We start from the raw sequence: 22344 nt of genomic DNA, 5'->3' as shown, positions 1-22344 counted from the left end.
AATATTTACTGCTATTGCCACCAATCTTGTTTAATGTGTGAGGGAGCGCAAATTGAAGAAAGAAGCTGGACAAAGGTGGTTACAAACTTGAGTTTTCTACTAAAATGGTTAAGGAACGTAACTTTTCCCGTCTTTTATAATATAAATTGCTCATACAGTTAGCACTGAAGGAAATTGAACGGCACAGCCCCGCGGAAATAACATCAGGTTTTCCTGAGACGAGGAGGCTGGTTTGGGGCTGGGGCCCCTGGCCACACTGCTGACCACAGCGGGAACCGGTGATATAGGCATCAATCCTTCGTGTGCTTTCTTCCCCAGACGCCGAATGGACTGCTTCTGACCCCGAGTCCACTGCTGTCCAGCATACATTTCTGGAGCAGCCTCAGTCCAGTTGCTCCACTGAGTCCTGCCCGGCTGCAAGGGCCAAGCACGCTGTTTCAGGTGAGCATTTAGAAATGAGCTTGTACATGCGCAATTTCTAAGGGATATGTTTCCTTGATAAGTCCTGCAAGGTAACATTTTCTCTAAATGTAGGGCAGAACTCACTGTGTAAGTTTCCAAAAGGAATTCATGTTAACATGGCTGCAAAAGGCACCTTCAGAGGCAGGTATTTTCATTGAGGTGGCATGTGCATGTCAGCTATCCATAAATGGAACAATAAATTCTCCAAATGCTCCATTTATTTTCACTAACTATGTAAACTGGAAATTTATAAGGAAAAAATTTTTAATTGTCTTTTATAAAATCTCTTAAGACTTTAACATACTAATCTATTAGTATAGTAACCACACAAAATAAAGATAAAAATAGTGGACTGTACATTGTAATAACAGCAAAGTTTCCTGCATAATTCTATGAATCAGAATCAAGTTTTCCTTGTTCCATAATAGAAAAAAGAAGATCCAGGGATCTGATTAAAAATGAGTTAAGTCTCAGCTGCTCGTCTTGTAAAACTCCCCGTACTAGGTTAAGTGCATTCATTAGTCATCTCCATACTAGAAACCTGCAGTATCATCACTTGCTATCATGTGGAGATTGGTATTTCCTCTTGGAGACCCAAAGATTATGACTCACCGACCAAGATGTTACTGTCTGAACATGTGAGTGTAGGAAGGATCCCAGGGACAGGAGTGAGGCAAAGCTGGATACTCTGCGCACACCTTCTGTTCCCGATTCTGACCTTGTCTGTCTCCTCCACCTTGCCTCTCACCTCTGCCCCTCAGTCTGGCTGACCTCAAGCCGGCGTTCTTTGGTTCTCATTGCATCTAGCACTAACCACTTTGTACTGCCTGTTCATCTGACAATCTCCCCACTAAATAGTGGGCCCTCAAGAAGCCAGAACTGCATCTTGTTTGCTGTGGTGTGTGCCTGGCATCTAGCACGCTGCTTGGTACACAAGATGTTCAGCAGTTACCACTGACTGACTAAAGGAAGGGATGCCTCAGAATTCACCAAGAGAAGAGGTGCCTGAGAAAGTTAAGTGTCAACAAGATCACATCTCCAGTGATCTCTTCTTTACTGTTCATTTTGTCTGTCAAAGTTAATATTCACCTCTGTGCCAGGGGCTATACATGCTGGTATTTAGGGTCTCTCTGGGAGAAGGGTAGAGCTAGGGAGGTTCTGGTTACTATCTTGCTTCTCTGGTTTCCTAGTAGGGAGGAGGTAGGATGTCATGATGTGACTATACTTGAGCTATCAGGTTTCTCTTCCAGGCCTTCCTTCTCGTTACAAGAAACTGAGATATAGTCATGCGCAGCCAATTGATTCTTAGCCGTTTTAACTCAGGCAAAGAAACAAAAACTAGCAATAGCAAAAGGCAGTGAGCAAATGCAGAATTAGGCAAGTTTTAGATTGGTGATCTTTTGGTGCGGAAATTAAAAGACCTTATTTCTGGGAAGTCTCCAGATGGGAGCAGCAGAGAGTTCCTGAGTAGAGCAGACAGCATCGTGTGGTGCTCCGCAGCGGGCAGTGGGGCCTGTAATCCTACCCTAATCCTGGAATCCAACACAAGGCCTCTCTAGGTTTCCTGAGATGTATGTGAATAATGAATGGACTCTCGCTTCCCTCCTTGCTGAAAATCTTACCACCTGACTGTGCAGGGCTTGGTGACTTCCCAAGGAAGCCCTCCAGAACTACTGGTCCAGAATTCTTGGAGATTTCTAGCCCACTACTCCCAACAGTTAACAGTAGTTCATCTCCCCACTGATTCTACATTAAAAGGTATCAGGAGCTCTGGGAATTGGCCAAGATGCATATCCCTTCAGTCACTACTGTAGACTGTAGTTCTGTACTGGAGACCAGTGGTTCTCAAGTTAACACAGGGCAGACTCAGCCAGACGGTGTGTTAAAATGCACCTGGCTGGGTCCCTCCCTCCCCCAGAGTCTCTGATTCAGAAGATCTGGGATGGGGCCTGATAACATTCTTTAATACATTCCTAGAGATGCTGCTGCTCCAGAAACCCCACTCAGAACCACTGCTGACCAGTGGCTCCTGATTTACATTTAGAATTCTGCAGAAGAAAACCTGCTCAGAACTGTGATTTCACAAACTGGGCGTGTCCTCTCTCCTGGAGCCATTCAGAACACAATCCTGAATGGGGAAATGTAACCAGGAGTGGATGGCTGACATGTCGTATGGCCGTGGACCCTCTTTTTGGGGTTGGGGTCTGTGAGACTAAAGAAAAATAACTTTGTACCTTTTAGAGTATTACTTCTCTTTCTATGTATATGATAAGAGGACTGACCTGGTGAAAGCCGAAATTTGCAGTTTTGAGAATGGTTAAAATAACATGGTAAGAAGAATCTTTTTTTTTTTTAAATTAGACATTTCAAATGATTGAGTCTCAAATTTAGGTTACTATCAACAGTACTGCTTTTTAAACTAATGAAAGTAACTTTATGTGAATGTGTTGGAGAAGGGAAAAAAAATAGACTTGGCCTATAATGATGCTGCAAATTTCCTGTTATGATTAGAAAAGTAGATCAGAGCCCTTATGGTAACAGTTGACAAGGCTGAGGAGGGATTCTGGCACTGAGGGTCTCTGGCTATTATTAGTAAGTGACAGCCGATACTGGGAATGTCAAGGGAAGGAGAGTGGCGATCCGAGCCTTTCTAGAAGAGGTATGCTTTGTAATTGAGACACATAAAGAGAGAGATGCCAAAGACACTGTACTAAATCTAAACATACACCTTGGTTTATAAAGTGAGACGGGTTCCCAGTTGGACTGTTTCGCATTTTAAGCTTGTCTTTAGGATGTCTGTTCCGCTTTTGAAACAGATTTTGATCAAATTTGGAATATACCTAGTAGGTACAGATACAAGGTAATTTTCAACTGAGAAAGTTTTCCGTAATTTTTAACTCAACAAATCTAACCCAGAAAATACTTGCAAAGCTCTGAGGCAGGGACTGTGGGGATATACAACCCGTGAATAACAGGTTGCTCCAGGAACCCAGCAGGAGTTGCTCTTTCCAGCTGGGGCCTGGACAGAGGCCCCAAGGCAGAAGAGACGTCTGAGCTGGGGAGACGGGACAGGATCACGGCAGAGGGAAGGACATTCTAAGTGAACAGATGTGCATCACTTGGATATGAAAATACATAGTCTGTTCTGGAAGGGACCTGGGTGATAGACTGGCTGGAAAAGAAGCAGTGGGGCTTGGATAGTATACTAAAGAGTTGTTAAGTGAAAACCATGGGAGGCCTTTTAAAGCTGGAGATAACTAAGATCTCTAGTTTAGAAAGGTATCCCTGGTATCATAGTGTGGAGAGAGGACAGAAGGCAGGAAGAGTAAGCAGCAGGAACCCATGAGATTTACACTACTCCAAATTCTGAGGGGAGAACCACCTTTTACATAAGAAGAGTGAAAAAGACATTCCAGAGGTAAAATTGAGAGGATGACTTTTAGATGTGTATAAGGAGTAATTAGTGAAAAATCAGGAAGAGGCAAGGATTACTAAGTGATTAAAAGACTGGGAATGCTATTGATAACAACAGCTACAATTTTTTGAGGGCTACCGTATGTCAGACATTGTTCTAAAGCACTTTTCATGGCTCCTTATTTAATAGTCTCAACAGCTCTATATGAAAAGATGACCAATTTTATAAGAAAAAGAAAAAAGAAACAAAGGCCCAGAGATGTTGCTCAATTTGCCCAACATCCCATGTTACCAAGAGGTGCACCCTGATTCTTGTTCACTGTCCTGCTCCTGACCATCCTTACTGACTTTAGAGTGAGTGGGGAAGAGGTGCCGGGGCTATCTAACTGACGTCAAGAGACGTTTGTTGAGTATGGTACTGAGGACAACAGTTGGGAAATGCTGTAATTTAAGAAAAGGGACTGTGTGTGGATGATGGGAGGGGAGGGGGGCAATAAAGAGGAATATGAAACATGTCAGGTCAGGCTAACCGAGAAAAACTATGACACTTGAGTATACAGAAATAAAGTGGACAGAAGTCAATAACAAAACCAAAAGGTGATTCTTTTGAAAACACTAGTAAGATGAACAACAACTAAAATGAGAGAAGATGTAAATAAACTACAAGTATGAGAATTCAGAGTCTGCTCTTGTTCCAGTGTCTGCTGTTAATCAATGGGAATAGTGGTGAGGAGCACACCTTAAATAAAAAGTAAAGTATAAGCTAAATGTAAATAGATTTGATAACCCCAGATGAAATGGATAAAATTCTATATAACATTAAAATTCAAAGTGTCAGGAAAGAAAACCTTGATTATAACCATTACAGAAACAGTAAGTAACAGCACCACCCGCTTGCCACTGACATTAAAGTAAGCTGGGCAGTTGGATACAGAAAGCACAGTATCTAGACTAAGTAAGAATTAAACTAGAAGACAGCCCGAGAGATCACTGTGACTCATCTTGTCCTCAACAAGGAAAACTTAAGTTTTCAGCAATCGTGTTTTAGAAGGAGGTCTTTAAGTATTTTGTGTTCAGTTGGGAGTATAGCTGCTATACTTTAGACATGAAAGACATCAAAGCATGTACTTTTGTCCCATCTTAGTTACCAACAAGACAAATTAACTATAAATTTTGGCACTTATGGGTTATCTATTTGGTTTGCTATTATCATTTTAACTAGAATATTTTTAAAGATACTATTTTCTAAATCTCTGAAGATAAAAATATTCCTCATTTTTAACAGTTACCGAGAAACATCAGTAGTACTCTGGAAAACTGATAGTTTCAAAATACAATATGAGAAATTACTGATTCACATACAAAGAGTTTCCTGGTTTCCAAAATTGATTTTTCTTAATATGAAAAGCAAATGATCATTCTGAATAGAATGGAATCTTCTAGAAACACTATTAGAACATGCTTTAGCAACATATAAAGTATGTATTTTTTTCTAGTAGTCTCTGCACATAAAATAATTTGGGATATTTTCTAAGCATTGGCCTCTGCTATACATAGTCTTGATTTCATTGTCATCTTCCAATTACTCATTCTGTAAAATAACTGGCAACATGGACTTTCCTAGTGGTCCAGGCATTAAGGATCCGCCTGCCAGTGTGTGGAACATGGGTTCAATTCCTGGTCCGGGAAGATTCCACATGCCTTAGGGCAAACAAGCTCATGCACCTACATGCTTAAAGCCTGAGCTACGAAGCAAGAGAAGCCACTGCAGTGAGAAGCTCACACACTGCAACGAAGAGCCAGGGCAGCCAAAAATAAATAAATAAAATTATTTTAAAAATTGGCAACTGACCTCTATCAATCACAGAGGTGATGAGAGAACTGGTCCACTGTGGTCTGTCTAGGAATGTTTAAAAACTCCGGTCTTCCCAATGGATTTGCAATAATTATTGTAAACATCTTTTGCCCCTACAGTTCCCAACACTGCTTAATGGCCACATGCCAGTGCCAATCCCCAGTCTGGACAGAGCTGCTTCTCCAGTACTGCTTTCTTCAAACTCTCAGAAATCCTGATGACATCTGGCCACAATTTAAAGACTCATTAACTGATGAAACAAATTTGTCCCCATGGGCTAGTTTACCTGTGTCGTGAGAAGGATGTTGTGAAACCCGTCTGTTAATTTGGTTTGCACTTTTCATAACATGGATGGTCTAGATTTATGTTAGCATTTTAAAAACTTTTTTATATTCAAGTATATATGAAAATCTGTTTTGCATTAAGTGAATTTTAATGTTTTTGTTTTTATATCTTAGCTCTTAAGTGTTGAACACTGTTGACAGTGAAGAACTTTTCTAAATGGTTTTCAATGTAATAAGGATGTGAAGCTTTCTTCCTCTTTAATTCTGCAAATGCTGAACTGTGCTTATATACACTATAACCAGCTGTGCCTTCCTTTGCATTTAGTTTATTGTAAATTATCTATATATATATATATATTTTTAGTATTAAGAGAAAATGTTTGAAAGACAAAAATTAGTATCAAACAACTCTCTAGTAGAATTTCATTATTTTTCACAAGTAGGCAATATGAAAGCATTCATTACTTTTCTTTTTGGCTTTCAACTGTATGAGACTGCCTTAGAACCTCTTTTGAACTGAAATTCAGTGACTATAATGTCCAAGTAATGTTTTTATAAAAAACAACTAAGCCATATTTAGACAATAAACTTTCATAAAAGAATGTTCTAAAGTGCATTTTTTGAAAAATGAACCTTGAAAGGCTAGCCTCCTGTTTACATTTCTTTGAGACTCCTTCCACACAAAAGCCTGAGATGGAAAAACGACATAAAGTTCACTCAATCTATGCCCCTGGAATATTTCCTAGGTTAGCACATTCTTATTTTAAAAAATTAACCTGGTTCTTCCCATTTTCCATTGAGAATCATACCTCTCTGATGCATTTACTGTATGTAAGTTAGGGTTTCTCTGAACCCCAGAAATTATAATTAACATTTAAAAATCCTATGCTTTGGAAAAGGTTCACAGACTGGTGATGAATACATATAACAAAGAAAACATTTTATACCAGGTATCTTCATGTGTATGGGTAAAGCCTTGGTTGTGGAAACTGAGGTGCAGGATACACTGCTTTATGTATTACTGTTCATGGTGAGAATGAAGGAAAATTGATTAAAAAAAAATACATAAGTTCTTCAGGAAACTTATCATTGTGAAACTGAACTTATTATGTAACAATCTGTAGTACTAAGCAGTGAATCCTTTTGTGTAGTGCAGTTTAGAACAGTGATAACAGAAACATTTTTTGTTCCTTCAAAAAAATCAGCAGGCACCAGTCTAAGGTGCCAGTCTGTGCATGAAGTAGTGAAGTTCTAATGTAAGACACAAGAACTGAGAGGTGCCCAGTGCGTGCAGCTACATGACCTAGTTACCATCCTTAACTGTAACAGAAACCAATTTGAAATGTGGCTAAATAATTCACTGATCCAAATGAGGCGTTAAATGGCAGGGATTATGAGAAAGGGTGAAAAACAAACATACATTTGAGTTTTCAAGCATTCTAAAATTATGTTGCGACACTTAACGCTTGAGATGTTCAACTGGAATTGAGCTTGAGATTTTCAGGAATTTTATTTGGTGATGTAAGCCCTTATCTGGGGGAAAAATATGCATCCTTGAATATAAAGTTGCGACACTTAACGCTTGAGATGTTCAACTGGAATTGAGCTTGAGATTTTCAGGAATTTTATTTGGTGATGTAAGCCCTTATCTGGGGGAAAAATATGCATCCTTGAATATAAAGTAATGGGCCTGGTTCCACAATCTGCAAGGAGACACTGTTGTCACTACCCACAGGCTAAGGATAATTCTGTACCAAAATAAAAGAGCTAGTCCAGGGGACTGGTGTTCACCAAACATAAAATGTTAGAAGAGGCCTCTGAGATACATCCAACCACCATTTCCAGGTAAGGACAACTGCACAGAAGCGGGAATGCCTAAAGCTACGTAGCTCATTGAAGGCAGAACAATGACTGGTGTTCAGTCCAGTTCTACTTCCCCATGCCCAGCTGTAAGGTAACTGCTGGCCCAAAACCGCATGTTAGGTAGGAAAAAACAAAAGAGCATTAAAAACAAACAAAAAACTTGTCAGATAAGAGCATACCTCAAATGCAAGATTCTTACAGAGAAACTAAGTCAGTCAATGTGCAAAAACCTCAACCTCGTATTCCCTTCCTCCAAATACTATGATTAACATATACTCTAGCTCCATTTATTAGAAATGGAAAAAACAGTAATTTTTGATGCACCAAAAAACTCACATAACACAAATAGAGAACTGGAGGTGTTGAAGTATAATCCTTATTGCTCTGCCTCATTCTGTGTGTGTGTGTGTGTGTTGGGTTTGTCTTTTTTTTTTTTTTTTAAACAATTATTTTAGTAAAAAAATAGGTTTCGAAGAACATAATAAGTTTGTTTTCCCTTTTTATATGTTTGCTTGATCAGTGTTAAAATGCTATGGTAAAGTTTATAGAACTATAACCTAACTGTTGGTCTCTTTGTACACATCTTTTCTATGACTGCAAATCTTCACTCAATTTTCATATATGTATCATTTTTACTGTTATATTATTTTTGTTCAATAAATACTTTGTGATAAAAGGTGTGAAGAGGCAAGTGGGTTGTATTACTTCCATTTACTTGGGATGATTCAAATGCCACTATTCTATGGGTATAAGTTGGAAAAAGAATTGTTATTTAGCTTAAATATTGCACATTGAAACGCTATGTATATGTAAATCTTATTTAAATAGGTATTTAAGGAAACAAATATACTTTATTGATACTGAGTTGGATAGAAGGGAATGGATTTGAAAACTGGTCCTCTGGTCACTTAAATCTGAAGTTCTGTCATTCTGCATTGAGGTAGGGAGGTAATGAGGAGGGGAAAACTATATTACCATTTACTCTTTTAGCAGCAATTAACATCAAGAAATTAAAGCCATCCCACGTTCATGGATTAGAGCACTTAATATTGTTAAGATCACAATACTACCCGAAGTGATCTATGGATTCAATAAATTCATCACAATCCCAAAAATCTCATCCTAAAATTTATATGGAATTTCAAGGAACCTGGAATATACAAAACAATCTTGAAAAAGAAAAACAGAAGTGGAGGACTCACACTTCTTGACTGCAAAACTTATAAAGCTACAATTAATTAAAACACTGTGGTACTGGTAGAAGGATAGCGATGTAAACCGAGAACAGAATTAAGAACCCCCAAATAAACCCTCATTTCTATGATCAATTGATTTTCAACAAGGGTGCCAAGGGGGAAAAGGACAGGTATTTCAACAAACAGGCCTAGGAAAACTAGATACTCACATGCAAAAGAATGAGGTCAAAACAGATCAAGGTCCTAAATGTAAGCACTAACCTATAAAATTCTTAAAACGGGGGAAAATATTCATCATCTTGGATTTAGCTACTGCAACTTAAATATGCAACCAAGCGCAAAGGCAACACAAGAAAAAATAAACTGTACTTCATGAAAATAAAAAACTTTTATCAACAGGACACCATAAAGTAAGTGAGCACAACCCACAGAAGAAAATAATTACAAATCATATATGTCATAACATTCTAGACTATATAAAGAACTCCTACAACTCAACAAAAAAAAAAGGCATACAACCAAACTTTTTAAAGGCAAAGGACTTAAATATACATTTCTTTAAAGCAGATAATGGTAACACATGAAAAGGTGCTTAACACCCTGAAGTCCTTAGGGAAATCAAAACCACAATGAGACACCACTTCAAAGCTATTAGAATGAATATAATGGAAAAAAAGAAGCAAGGATGAGGAGAAATTAGACCTCAGGCGTAACTACTGAAAGTGTAAAATGGTGTGGGTACTGTAGAAAAGAGTGGTGGTTTCTGAAAAAGTTAAGGATTAAATTACCAACTGACCCAACAATTCCACTCCTGGTATATGAACCCAAAGAATTTGAAAAGAAAGGCTCAAACAGATGCTTGTACACCAATGTTCATAGCAACATTATTCACAACAGCCAAAAATGGAAAAAAAAAACCCCATGTCTATTAACAGATGAATGGATAAGCAAATTATCCATATTTTGCTTGGATAAACAGATAAATGGATAAGCAAATGTTGTATAGTCATGCAACAATGTTAGCTATGAAAACAAATGAAGTTCTGACACATGCTACAATGTGGATGAACCTTGAAAACATTATGTTAAGTGAAATAAGCCAGAGACAAAAAAACAAGTGTGGTATGATTCCACTTACATAAAATATGTAGTTTTTGTCTCTATGAATTTGCTTATTCTAGGTAAGAGGTTACCCAAAGGATGGGGCAAGGAGAAAACATGGTGTGTGTGGGGGGCAGGGAGGTAGAGATTATAATGACTACAAAGTTTCTGTTGTTTGGAGTGATGAAAAATACTGGAAATAGATAGGTAACTGCTTTACAAGGCTGTGAACATAATAATTAATGCCACTAAACTGTATGCTTACAAAGTGCAAAAATGGTAAATTTTATGTTACATGTATTTTACCACAATTTTAAAAAATAGTAAAAACACACACAAACCACATGAACTGTCTTGGGTCAAAAAGATTATAACATGTTAACAAGTAGGCTTTTGTAAGCTAATAAAGCAGCCACTTCTATATAGAGTATGACATATTCAACATGTTATCATCATCACTTGGAAGGAAAACAAAAAAGGCATCCCCTCTTACCTTTAAGAACCTTGTCAGTTTAAGACGAATCATCTGTTCAAGGTTCACAATTTGAGCTTCAGTTCTCTTCACTGCAAAGTTTTCAGAATCTGAATGATGCTCAAGTTATCAAAAAAAGAAAATCAAATTCCTTAATAAAATGAAGGAACATCTGTAGTTTTTCCTAGGAAGAGCAATTTTATATAACTGTTGGATACAATTCTTCACCTTTTATATGCAAGAATGAAACAATAGGATAACTGTCAAATTTTCAACAAATCAAATATATAACCTATGAAATGAAAAATCTGACAATTAAAAGTGCTATCCTATAAAATTACAGTAAAGATTAGTAAATGAATGGCCAGCACAATTATAAATTAATTGCTACTGGCACAGAGACACTTCATCATCTTGAGACACATAAAATAAAATGGTCCCATTCTGCACAACCTTTTTCCCCAAGAAAGAATCGTGACTCAACAAAACCACATTTTAACAACATGAAGATTTTGTTATTATAAATTTTGAAACAAAATGGAGGAATTTTCACATAATATTTATAACCTTCAAAGTACAATATTAATACATGTCTGTCAGTTAGAAATAACAGCAGTTTGTTAGGCTACAGAGTTTAACATAAAACCAATTTACAAATGTGAAAAGCAGTAGTGGTCCAATATTCACCATTACACATGAATCTGTTTCTTCCAGAAATTTTTTTTTTTTAAAAATTAAAACTTCAGTATCATGAAATATTAAAATAACACCCCAAACATGCCACAATCACTATTCACAAATAAAGTTAAAATGAAATATACAAAAATTCACTTAATACTGTTAAATAACAATAAACTACAAGATTTCCTGAACAGAAATGGTAGGACCCCTGAATGTTTTACAGTGAATGTCAGGAAAATGAATTAACTTATGACTCTTTTCATGATATATAAGCCCCAAATTTACATGATCATTTCAAAATATAGCAATTAAGATCCGCAGTTGGTAAGATGCACTAAACAAATAGTCCTTAAAAGTGAACACAAATGCTTAAAGCACTGTTACCAACACCAAGGTGTATTTATGATGCTCAAAAAGATGCATAATTAAAACTGTAATATTTACTATCTCTGGTAAACAGATAATACCTAGAATGCTTTAAAACAATCTTCCAAGTTCTCATTTCTCTCGTTTGTTATTTATCATGGCTCATTTCAAACACATATTACAGCTTTCAGCTGATTCCAAGTGAATGCTATTAAAACACACATGTACACACATCTCTCAAATGAAATAAATTGTTCCCCAATGAAGAATCATCCATTCTAATAAAAGAATTGTATTTAAGACAAATAAACAAAACAAGCTCTCTCATGTTTGACTGGACTTGCATGGTTTGTTTTAACTAAATTAAAGCACAAGGTAAAACAGGTTAAGTGTGTTAGTATACAAATATCCAATAATATGCAGTAAGTATTTCTAAAATGAGGAAAGGTCAAAATAAATAATTTTGGTACTTTAATTTACTGGTATGTAATTCGAGATCCCCAAAATGTCAGGTATTCACTTGCTTGAATCAACTTCTGCATCACATGCTTTCCTAAACATAATGTGCTTATCAATTTCTTAGCTACTCTATTTGCCAATGTTCAATAAAAAATTATATAGCATGAACGTAAGAGTGTTCAAGTTGGCTCACTTATTTTACTGTTAAGCAAAGCTAAATTTACATTCCAGGAAACAATGCAGTTTAATTTTAAAAACAAACAAAAAATGCAGCAGTAAAACAATTTGTGAGGAGAAACAGATGCATTCACATATAATAAAGCCACTGCAACTTCTTCAGGCATCAACTGTTGTGTTAAATAAACAGACAGTAGTTATTTAGCAGCAATGATTCCGCAATAAATAATGCACTGTGTTTCTCAGTCCTGCACAAAAACTGCAGCTATAGTTACATCAACAGCTGTAACCTACTGGCTCTAATGGCAGAGAAGACCTTAAAACCAACTGTACAAAAAAATTGTCACACTGTGACAACAAATATAAAAACAATTTGTAGGTCTGAAATAAAAAGACTCCACTGTGAAGAGGACAGTGTAGACAAACGAAGATTCCAAGTCCACCAAAAGAAATAATTGCCTTCAGATCTGAGTCCTTGATTGATAAGAAAGGCTGGGGGCTGGGCTTGAAACCATGTTATCAGACTTAAAAGAGCATGCTCTGTCTTCTGTTCTTCCCATGTCCTAAAATATAAAGTCATTTTATGAGGCAGTTCATGGTTCAGTTTTATCCCACATACAGTATTTGGTGACTCTATGAAGCTAATGTTCCCACCAGCAAAAGCTAATTCCATGGTAAGAGAGATCGGCTCTGTCTTAAAGGACCCTCTTGTTGATGGGGCCAGTCTACAGCTTCTATGCTTCGAAGTGATGAGCCTGATGACTAGGGGAGCACAGATGTGTCTTCTGCCTCAGGTGCCAGGGATGGCGTGTCAGTGATCAAGCCAGGTCACTTGTAAGAGGTCTCTGTGCCATCTGCAGCTTTCAGGATCCCTGATTGCACTGAGTCAGGTTCTCTCTGAAGAATTACTGAGCTGCCCACATCATACAGAAAAGTGAGTATGTGCAATGCTAAACATACACAGTTGTGGAATGCACTGTACATTGGTTTTTACATCAATAATTTTACTGATCAATTTATAAACCAAAATCTTGGTTCCACGCAAAATTTCATGATCGACATGTGAAATGGTTTATGACAAACACACCTGTCTCTGGATAAGAAGAATTTCGAAAACCGGGGTCCTTTTGCAACTGAATCTCTTTCAAACTGAATATTGATACACCTAAAATGCATAGATAAAAAATAGCAGATGAAAGCCTACCATTAAAGCAAATATAATCCAACTAGAGACAAAATGTCTAAATTATATAGAGTGAACGTGAAACATTTATACTTATTTACAAGGTTAAAGCCCCACTGAAATATTTTCTCTTTTGTTACAAGGTTTTGAGAAGAAAACCAAGTGAAATAATCTCCCCTCAGAACCTTTCTCCTCCAATCTGGCTTTAACTCAGGCTGTGAGTGTGTGTTTCTCTGAGGAGAATGAACACTGTTTTATTTCTAGGGCTTACTGAGGTTGGGAGACCTCATCAAAATGTATTACTCGGTTTTATTCTATCCTTTCTCCATTTGTCTTATGATGGCAGTGAAGGTCAAATCCTTAAACTATCTTCAGAATTTTACAGCAAAACAAGAAATAGGTTTATACACCTTTCCTGCAACTCAAACTTTAAAACTTGATATTAGTAATAATAATGAAATGTAAATAGCATCCTAAAAAATACTTGTAATTCATCTTTCTCATTTCCATCTCTGCCACAGAGGTAGTCTTTCATTACAAAATATCCTTTAAGTTCTAAGTGAAAAGTCTTGAGGAGTCTTGGTTCCAATTAGAAAACCACTGTCTAGTAAATGAGAATGGGAAATTAATGAAAGCTTTTGGTAGCTCATTTCCAAAATATTCTCTTAATTCCCCACTCACTCAGTTTTAAAGTAAAATATTGGGGTAATTTTTAAGAATGTTCTGAGTAAAATCAAGCAGTTAACTCAGGCATGAGAAATCAGCTATTTTAATGACAATATGCTCACCTCTGTCATGGGGAGAGTTAAGTCAGAGTGAACACAGTAAAGGAAAACCATCTTCACGTCTTAAAAAGGAAATTTACTTTCATGAGAAAACTAATGTTTTGGCTGTGTTTCATTACAACTTGCTTGAAAATCATTTTTAACAACTCTGAACCAAAGTAATTCAGATTGGGCCTAATGACAATGTCTATCATTGGATGGCATCTTCCAGCTTAAGTCCAATAAGACTAATGACCCACATGTAAGTGCTACTGATTTCTTAGAGTCGTAACAACATGCTCAGTGTTAAAAGAAATAAATTAAAACAGGTAAATAAGACATACACCTCCTTTCAAGTATTTCTGATCTAATTATAAAAAGACCAGAATTCTAGGCTTAAAAACCAATAGTCCCTTCCTAGACTCCTAATTCACCCCTGTCTCAAACCTGGATAAAAATAGAAGGGGATGGGAGGACACACTAGAATTTCTCTTACTTTCAGGTAAAGCATGTATTCTTGGTCCCAGACTTCGAAAGTACACATGTTTCATGGCCTCTTCTGCTGAAACCCTTTTCTTAGATTCATACTGTGAAAAACCAAAAAAAACTGCTTCATTAATTTTTTTCTCTAAATACTGGAAAAAGCATGTGTGAGGGGCAGGGGACACACATAGAAATGAGCAGTTAAGCGTTTAGAGCTACCATTATCTTGACTACTTAATACAATGATTTAAGAATGAATATACTATGCTCTAAATTAAGTTACTACTGGAGCTTGTGTAGCAATGATCTCAGTTACAAATTTCCAAAATAAAGCTAGATCTTAACTAAAGATTAAGATTCCTTTTATTTTCTGAAGTGATGGAAAAAAGCAAAATATCTGATCTATCGTGTTACTTTTCTTCATGAACAACAAAGGATTATTAGAAATGTAACTAATACCTTTATGAAAGATATTATTAAGTTACCTATTCAATACCCATTTCCCCTTTTTCCTTCATGAGATAATGTAGATTTAAGGCATTCATTCTTCCAACTCTGACATATGAATCATGGCTGTTCTAAGTTTAGGCTAATTATGGCAATCCAGCTCCCCAATTTTCAGCCTCTCTTACAATTAATATTCTAGCCATATGAAGATTTCAGAGACATAGGAAGAAGTCCTCCGAGGGGTTTTTGGAAAAGCCTTTGCTTTACAAATACAAGAGGACTAATGTGACTGACACACTCTTATCCTCTGTCGTTTCTGCTCTGAATGCAGATATGGATGGTATTTGGAGGTACAACAGCCTGTAAAGCGTAGGTATAAGGAAAAAAGAAAGAGAACATAAGAAAACATGAACTGCAGAGAACATGGCCTTGACACAGTTGATCACTGCCAGCAGTTAACTACCTCAGTGAAGGGAATATGCTATGCACATTTTTATACGTCCTTTTTTCTGTTCCTATATAGTCTGGTGGCCAGTCACCAAGAAAGTCGATGGACAACAAAAGCAATTAGCAACTATCTCTTTGGCTTCCATGATCGCCAATAATCACCAAAAATAAGCTTCAAAAAAGAAAAAAGGGGAAGGTGAAGGGAATATACTATGCACAGGCCTGTGCATAGGTTACAAGGAGAGACCCAGACACACTAGGAGAAACCGTATTTTTTCACCTAAGCATGTGTCTTAAGCATGCTAGATACTAGCATAAATAATCTTATTTATGAGAGGGATATTACTGATCCCAGTCTATAGATGAAAAAACTAAGGCTCAGAGAGAGACGTTAACGCACCATTTAATGACTATAAAAAAGATGTAACTTACCTGAAGAAATTTTGTTATCAACTCAATTCCTTCAGAGTCTAACCTAAAAACAAGGAAGGACAAGTAACCATTTATTTATTAATCTTAGCTGATAGCAACTTTCTAAATAAAACTATTTTCCAAGTGTTTTCATCTGCTAAATTCAAGTGCCCTAAAATAGCACACTTTGCTGCTTTTCAAACAGATTCAAATCTGTTTTATCCTTAAGATTTATTGTGCCACTTAAGCATCCACAAGTAACTGGGTGTCAACTCAAAATTTCAATATTCAAGAGTAAATTAGATTACTAAAATGATAGAATTTTTCAAAATCACCATTTTATCTCTAAACAAAATAACCTCTATTACTGAAAAAAACTTTAGTAAACTAGATCTGTTTTCAGTGTTCTAGTGAAGGCAAGAGTACAACGGCATCATTTCATACTATATAGGTGAAAACAAGACGGTAAGAGACCTCCAAATTTGTCACTGTGGTTCAAGATAAATAGAGATGAATCACTCAACAGATTTTTACAGGACAATATGCTGAAGGCTGGTTACTAGAAGCTATAACATTCAATTTAAATATGCCTCAATAATTTCATAACACTTTATTTAAAAGGGATACAAAACCAACGACATAGTCAATAAAGGCAGAAAACTATAAGGATGAAATTAATAAAACAGGAAGTAGAAGATTTAGGGGTTACCTTAAAGGGATAATCTCTTGATCAGAAGTCACAAGTCACAAATTCTATCATGCACTGATATTCACTGGCAAAAGCACAATTACGGAAACTGCCTCCCCTCCCTCCCACCTGAAGTGCTCTTAGTAGGTACTGTGAATGCTGTGGCCTAGAGATTCTCCAGAGTCTCCTAATCCTTTGCAGTCTGCCATTCTGATGAATACCCGGAACTCTGTGGCTACAGATAAAGTGAAAGTTGCTCAGTCGTGTCCAACTGTGTGACCGCATGGACTATACGGTCCATGGAATTCTCCAGGCCAGAATACTGGTGATGGTAGCCTTTCCCTTCTCCAGGGGATCTTCCCTGGAGAAGATCAACCCAGGGGTCAAACCCAGGTCTCCCACATTGCTGGTAGATTCTTTACCAGCTGAGCCACAAGGGAAGCCCAAGAACACCGGAGCGGGTGGCCTATCCCTTCTCCAGTGATCTTCCCAACCCAGGAATTGAACCAGGGTCGCCTGCATTGCAGGCTGATTCTTTACCAACTGAGCTATCAGGCTACAGATAAGGTAGGTGCTAAGGTCATGAAGAATCTGCTTTAAAGAGCTGCAACTTTCACCCTGGATATTACAACAGCAAGCAATATATATATGATAAAAACAGGATTTACGCTTTTATGCTAAAAGTCTAACACGTTATATTATTCTTCCTTCTTAGAAAGTCTACTTAGAATGCTACCAGTTAGTTTACTGACAAGGCTATCAAATCACATAAACACTTTAAAAATAGTTTTGGCACCAGAATGATCTTACTAACTGTCCCTATCTTGAGAATAAATGGAACTAGAGTGAGTATGTTATGTTGTGAGCAATGTGAATGGCTTTTGATTAAAACAGATATTTGCCTTATTTGGTATCTTGGTGCCCTTTTCACATCTATTTTTTCTTAAGGAAAGATGAAAAAATACAAAGGGGGTTAGTGATTCTACGTTACTTACAGAAATGTAATATATTCCGTAAGTAAAAACATTCTGACTCAAATTTTAATGGGTGTCTTAGATGGATCTGAGGTAGGTCTGTAACTGGATGAGCAACATATAGGATATGAAGGGTCAGAAAGTTCATATTCTTCAAATACAAATTATCATTAACACTGGCCAAAATTCTGATGGGTCATCTTGTATAAGAGCCAAGATTTTACTTATAACACATTCCTAAGTAAATATAGAATGTACGTGCTCAGCCATGTCCAACTCTCTGTGATCCCATGGTCTTTGTAGCCTGCCAGGCTCTTCTGTCCATAGGATTTTCCAGGTAAGAATACTGGAGTGGGTTGCCACTTCCTCCTCCAGGGGATCTTTCTGACCCCGAGACTGAACCCGTGTCTCTAACATCTCCTGCATTGGCAGGTGGATTCTTTACCACTATACCACCTGGGAAGCCCAAAATATAGAATAATTGTGTAGAAAAAATAAATTTCATCATGGTCTTCACAGTACTGAATAAGGCATAAATCTGTTTTCTTTCTGGGAAAAGGAACAACCTACATAAACCCTAGAATTATATCATGTATATATATACATATATATTCTATGCTCATTTTATTTACAGTTCAATTCTGTGGACTTACATAGTTTGGTGATTCTTGGTCATTGAATTATAAAATTAATTTGACATAGGAAGAAATTAAGTTCTAAAATATTTAATAACTGTGTACGTGTATCAAGTATTTTTCCTGAATCCTTACCGTGACAAACGGTTCAAGAGACTAAAAAGAAAAAAAGAGAGAGAGAGAGACTAAAAAGAATTAAAAAAAAAAAAATAGTGTGTTCCCCCTTTCACGTAAAGAGAGAAAAAAAATACCTGGGTGCATGGTTAATTAGAGGCTGCGGTTTATATTTTGGAAAGTTGTAGTTCTTGAACTCATCATTTGAAGAAACACCTGGCCAATTTTCCTGAGATGGAGTTCCTGAATTTAAAAATATATATACTTATAAATATATAGGAATTTTTATATAGGCAAATATATATAGGCGGAACAAAAGTATCTTAAATAACAACTTATATTTAGTAGATAATTTGATTGTTTCAACTAAAATAGAATGACAGAAATAGTAAACAGACTTTTTTTCAGACTAAGCAAAGATTCTACAAAAATGATGCCTAATTGACATCTAAGTTAAAATATTTCCTAATAATGTACTAAAAGTCAATTTTCAATAATATTTCTCTTCTCTGTGTTTCCATAAAATCATTACTGCACAGGTAGAAATCAGTAAATAAAAAGCAGAAGTTATCTAGAAGGATCTTTATCTTAACATGCAAATTGTAATTCTTCTAACAGCTAGTTATGTTAGTCTCAGTATCAAATTTATAAATATGTATTTTAAAGATGTAGTCATATCTAGCTACTCAATTATAGGTAACAAATCACTGGGAACAGAGTTCTTCTGTTACCTAGCAGTCGGAAAATTAAGTGCAGTTCATCTTCCACAGTTGATCCTGGAAACAGAGGTCTTCCAGAAGCCATTTCAAAGAAAATGCAACCAACACCCCTATAAAATATACCATAAAAAAAAAAAAAGATGAGTAATCCATTTATATATTATTAGGCATAAGAATCCTTTCCTTAAGGCTGCCTCTCTGGAGAATTTTGTACTAGCCTGCTAGAAAATCTGCAGATTTCTTTCAGATATAACTAAAGTAACTTGTTAACATTTATCTTATTTGTCTCATCTTCCATACTTCTACTATATCCATTTTCCCCACTTAAAATGTCCAGCCCTCTTCTGCATGATCCTTGAAGAATACCACTAACCATAGCTAATAGTGATTTAATGCTTACTATGTGTTAGGCAGTGGTCAGCAGAGCTAGGGAGAAACAAATGATTCAAGATGCTTTTATGTAGGAAGCAAGAGACAGAGCTCACAGATGTGGGGTAACGTGAGAGAGAGTGAGTAAGACAGAGAGAGAGAGAGAGAGAGAGAATGTGCTAAGAGAAGAAGAGAAATGGATAGAGGCTCACTAAATAGATACTGTCTTCTAGGACCTGTGTGAAGACATGAGTTTAAGATAGGAGTCCTTCCTTTAAAAGACTCACAACCTAGCAATTACATATATGTATATATATAAATTAAAATATTATATAGAAGATTAAATAATGGAGCCACGAGCAGAATTGCCATCTGATCTAGCAATTCCCCCTCTAAGCATCCACCAAGAGAAGAGCAGTATCTCAGAGAAGCGTCTGTACACTCATGTCCAGAGCAGCCAGAATGTGGGAACAGCCCAGCTGCCCATCAGCGCGCGAGTCAGTAAACAAAACGACAGACACGTGCAGTGATTATTCAGCCTTAAAAATAACGGAGGTTCTGACACATAAAAGGCCAAGTATCTATCTTCACCAGGGGTAAACCTTGATGACATTTACCCTAAGTAAAATAACCAGCCACAGCAAAACAAATACTACATGCTGCTGCTGCTAAGTCACTTCAGCCGTGTCCAACTCTGCGCGACCCCACAGACGGCAGCCCATCAGGCTCCCCCGTCCCTGGGACTCTCCAGGCAAGAACACTGGAGTGGGTTGCCATTGCCTTCTCCAATAAATACTATATGATTTCACCTATATGAGGTACTTAGAAAAGTCAAATTCACAAACACAGAAAATCAGTGGAGGGAGAGGGAAATGGGGAGTTACTATTTAATAAGTACAGAGTTTCAGTCTGCAAAATGAAAAGAGTTGTGGAGACTGATGATGATGGATGCACAGCACTGTAAATATACTTAATGGTAAATTTGGTTATATATATTTTCCCAAAATTTAAAGAAGCTTAAAAAAGAAAAAATGTTTCACAATACAAATTATATAAATGTTCAACCCAAGACAACAACAAAACAAAGTATATGATTTATCACTACACAAAGAGTACTTGCAGTATGTGTAACCACAGTTCAAGGGAAAAAATTAGCCACGGGAGGCTAGGTTATAGTCAGGGAGGATTTATGGAAAACGATGTTTTTAAGGCCCTAGGCACAGGCCTGAGTCCGAGAAACAGAGCAGTCATTCAAGACAGGTGAGCTGATATGGATAGGAGAGCAAAGCCAGAAAAGCCCAGGTTACTCATGAAAGATAGTGAGTAGCCATTTGGCTAAATGGAAACATCTATGCGGAACAGTCTGAAGTAAACTGAAAAAGGTGGAGACGTTTTATGAAGATTATTAAATAACAGACTGAAGAACGATACCTTATTCTATAACAAGTAGTGAATGGGGAAGCAGCAAATGTGTTTGAATAAAGGAGTGTTGTGATCAAAGTGCCGGGTGAGGAAGATTACTACTGTATTTCACTATTTCGAGATCAACTTAAAGCATGTGGGTTTTAGTGAATATTAAACAATGATAAAAATAATAATTTCGTACCAGACACTCTTCAAAGTGCTTTATATGTATCAGCTCATTTGGTCTTAACGTTACTCACAGGACAGGCTTTTAAAGTAGTTATTGTTATGATTCCCATTTCCTTAAATGAGGAAACTGAGGCACAGGCCAGTAATTTCAAAAAGGTTATATAGTTATAAGTGGTAGAATTGGTCTTTAAACCTAGGTGATCCTACTTGCCAGAACTCTTCATCATTGTTTATATTGTCTCTCTTTAAAATAACATCTCCTTAAAGCCAAATACCAATCAGTATGTCCTGTGTTAATGGCTACATTCTTTCAAAATTATAAATGGCAATAACATATGCACGTATTTACCACATGTCAATCTGTGTTGAGTACTCTGAGGACCCCAGAAGCACATCAGGCGGCCGGTACCAAAGTGTGACAACTTCATTTGAGTAGGTCTTTGTGGGAACTGACTTGGCTCTGGCCAGTCCTTCACAGGGCAAAGAAAACAAGAGACAGCTAGAATGTATTTCCCAGTTCACATGACCACAATGACTCCCGCCACAAGGACGCCTGAGATGGCGACTCTATACCTGTTTGAAGCTAACAAAATTCGTTTTATCAATTTTTGAGTGTGCATGGTCTTGGGTCAGCAAATCTTCATGTAGTTAAACTAAATAATAATAATTCCACAGTCAGGGACTATGCTACTTTTACAAGTGAATGCACCTGGTCTCAGTATCTGGGCTAATCTAAACTTAATATATCTTCCTTCTATCTATGATTATGCCCAAATTACTTCCTACTCCAACTTAAATTAATGCAAAACAGGCCAATGTTATTAAGGGAAACAATTTTACTTCTTACAATTATAGGCTTATTGACTTTTAACCTGATTTCAGTTTTCATTTGCTGTACCAATTCTTACCAAAAAGCATGAAGTTACTGGTCCATGATCCTGTTAAGTTTTATTAACAATTCCCTTGCAGAAGTTTTTAGTTAAAGTTTTCTTGGAATAAACTACATTGTCGTTCTGTACTTAAGTTTTTCGTTATATAGTTAATATTAAAATACGATGAGCCTGTCTTTGGATATTATCAGTTGCTGTAGATAACATGTGCCTTCCTTTGCCTGTTGAGTATGAAATTCACTGATTATCTAGATATAAAGGCAAGAGCTCACAACTTTCTCTCTTGAGCCACTAGTA

General features: G+C 36.8%; 2 protein-coding genes across 4 annotated transcripts in view; one reads left to right on the top strand and one right to left on the bottom strand.

The window, feature by feature from the left end:
- ELK3 (ETS transcription factor ELK3) overlaps nt 1-8558 on the top strand; it is a 69230-nt gene extending 60672 nt beyond the window's left edge. The window contains exons 4-5 of the mRNA XM_061125602.1: nt 319-441; nt 5851-8558. Of these exons, the coding sequence (XP_060981585.1) occupies nt 319-441; nt 5851-5949 (222 nt within the window). The 3' untranslated portion in view covers nt 5950-8558. The remainder of the gene's footprint in view (nt 1-318; nt 442-5850) is intronic.
- A 2578-nt stretch (nt 8559-11136) lies between these two features.
- Nucleotides 11137-22344, bottom strand: part of CDK17 (cyclin dependent kinase 17) — a 101176-nt gene continuing 89968 nt past the window's right edge. For 2 of the 3 annotated variants that reach the window (XM_061125599.1, XM_061125600.1), the window contains exons 11-17: nt 21507-21627; nt 19208-19305; nt 18614-18719; nt 16087-16129; nt 14774-14864; nt 13418-13495; nt 11137-12893 (exon numbers count right to left, since the gene is read on the bottom strand). In XM_061125599.1, the coding sequence (XP_060981582.1) occupies nt 12856-12893; nt 13418-13495; nt 14774-14864; nt 16087-16129; nt 18614-18719; nt 19208-19305; nt 21507-21627 (575 nt within the window). In that variant the 3' untranslated portion in view covers nt 11137-12855. Of the gene's footprint in view, nt 13244-13417; nt 13496-14773; nt 14865-16086; nt 16130-18613; nt 18720-19207; nt 19306-21506; nt 21628-22344 lie in introns of all 3 variants that reach the window. The other variant, XM_061125601.1, reaches the window with a different exon arrangement.

Source organism: Dama dama, chromosome 22 (genome assembly GCF_033118175.1).
Source record: "Dama dama isolate Ldn47 chromosome 22, ASM3311817v1, whole genome shotgun sequence".
In the NCBI taxonomy this organism is placed as follows: Eukaryota; Metazoa; Chordata; class Mammalia; order Artiodactyla; family Cervidae; genus Dama; species Dama dama.
Note: the sequence above shows the minus strand (reverse complement) of the source record. Positions and strands in the feature narration are given on the sequence as shown.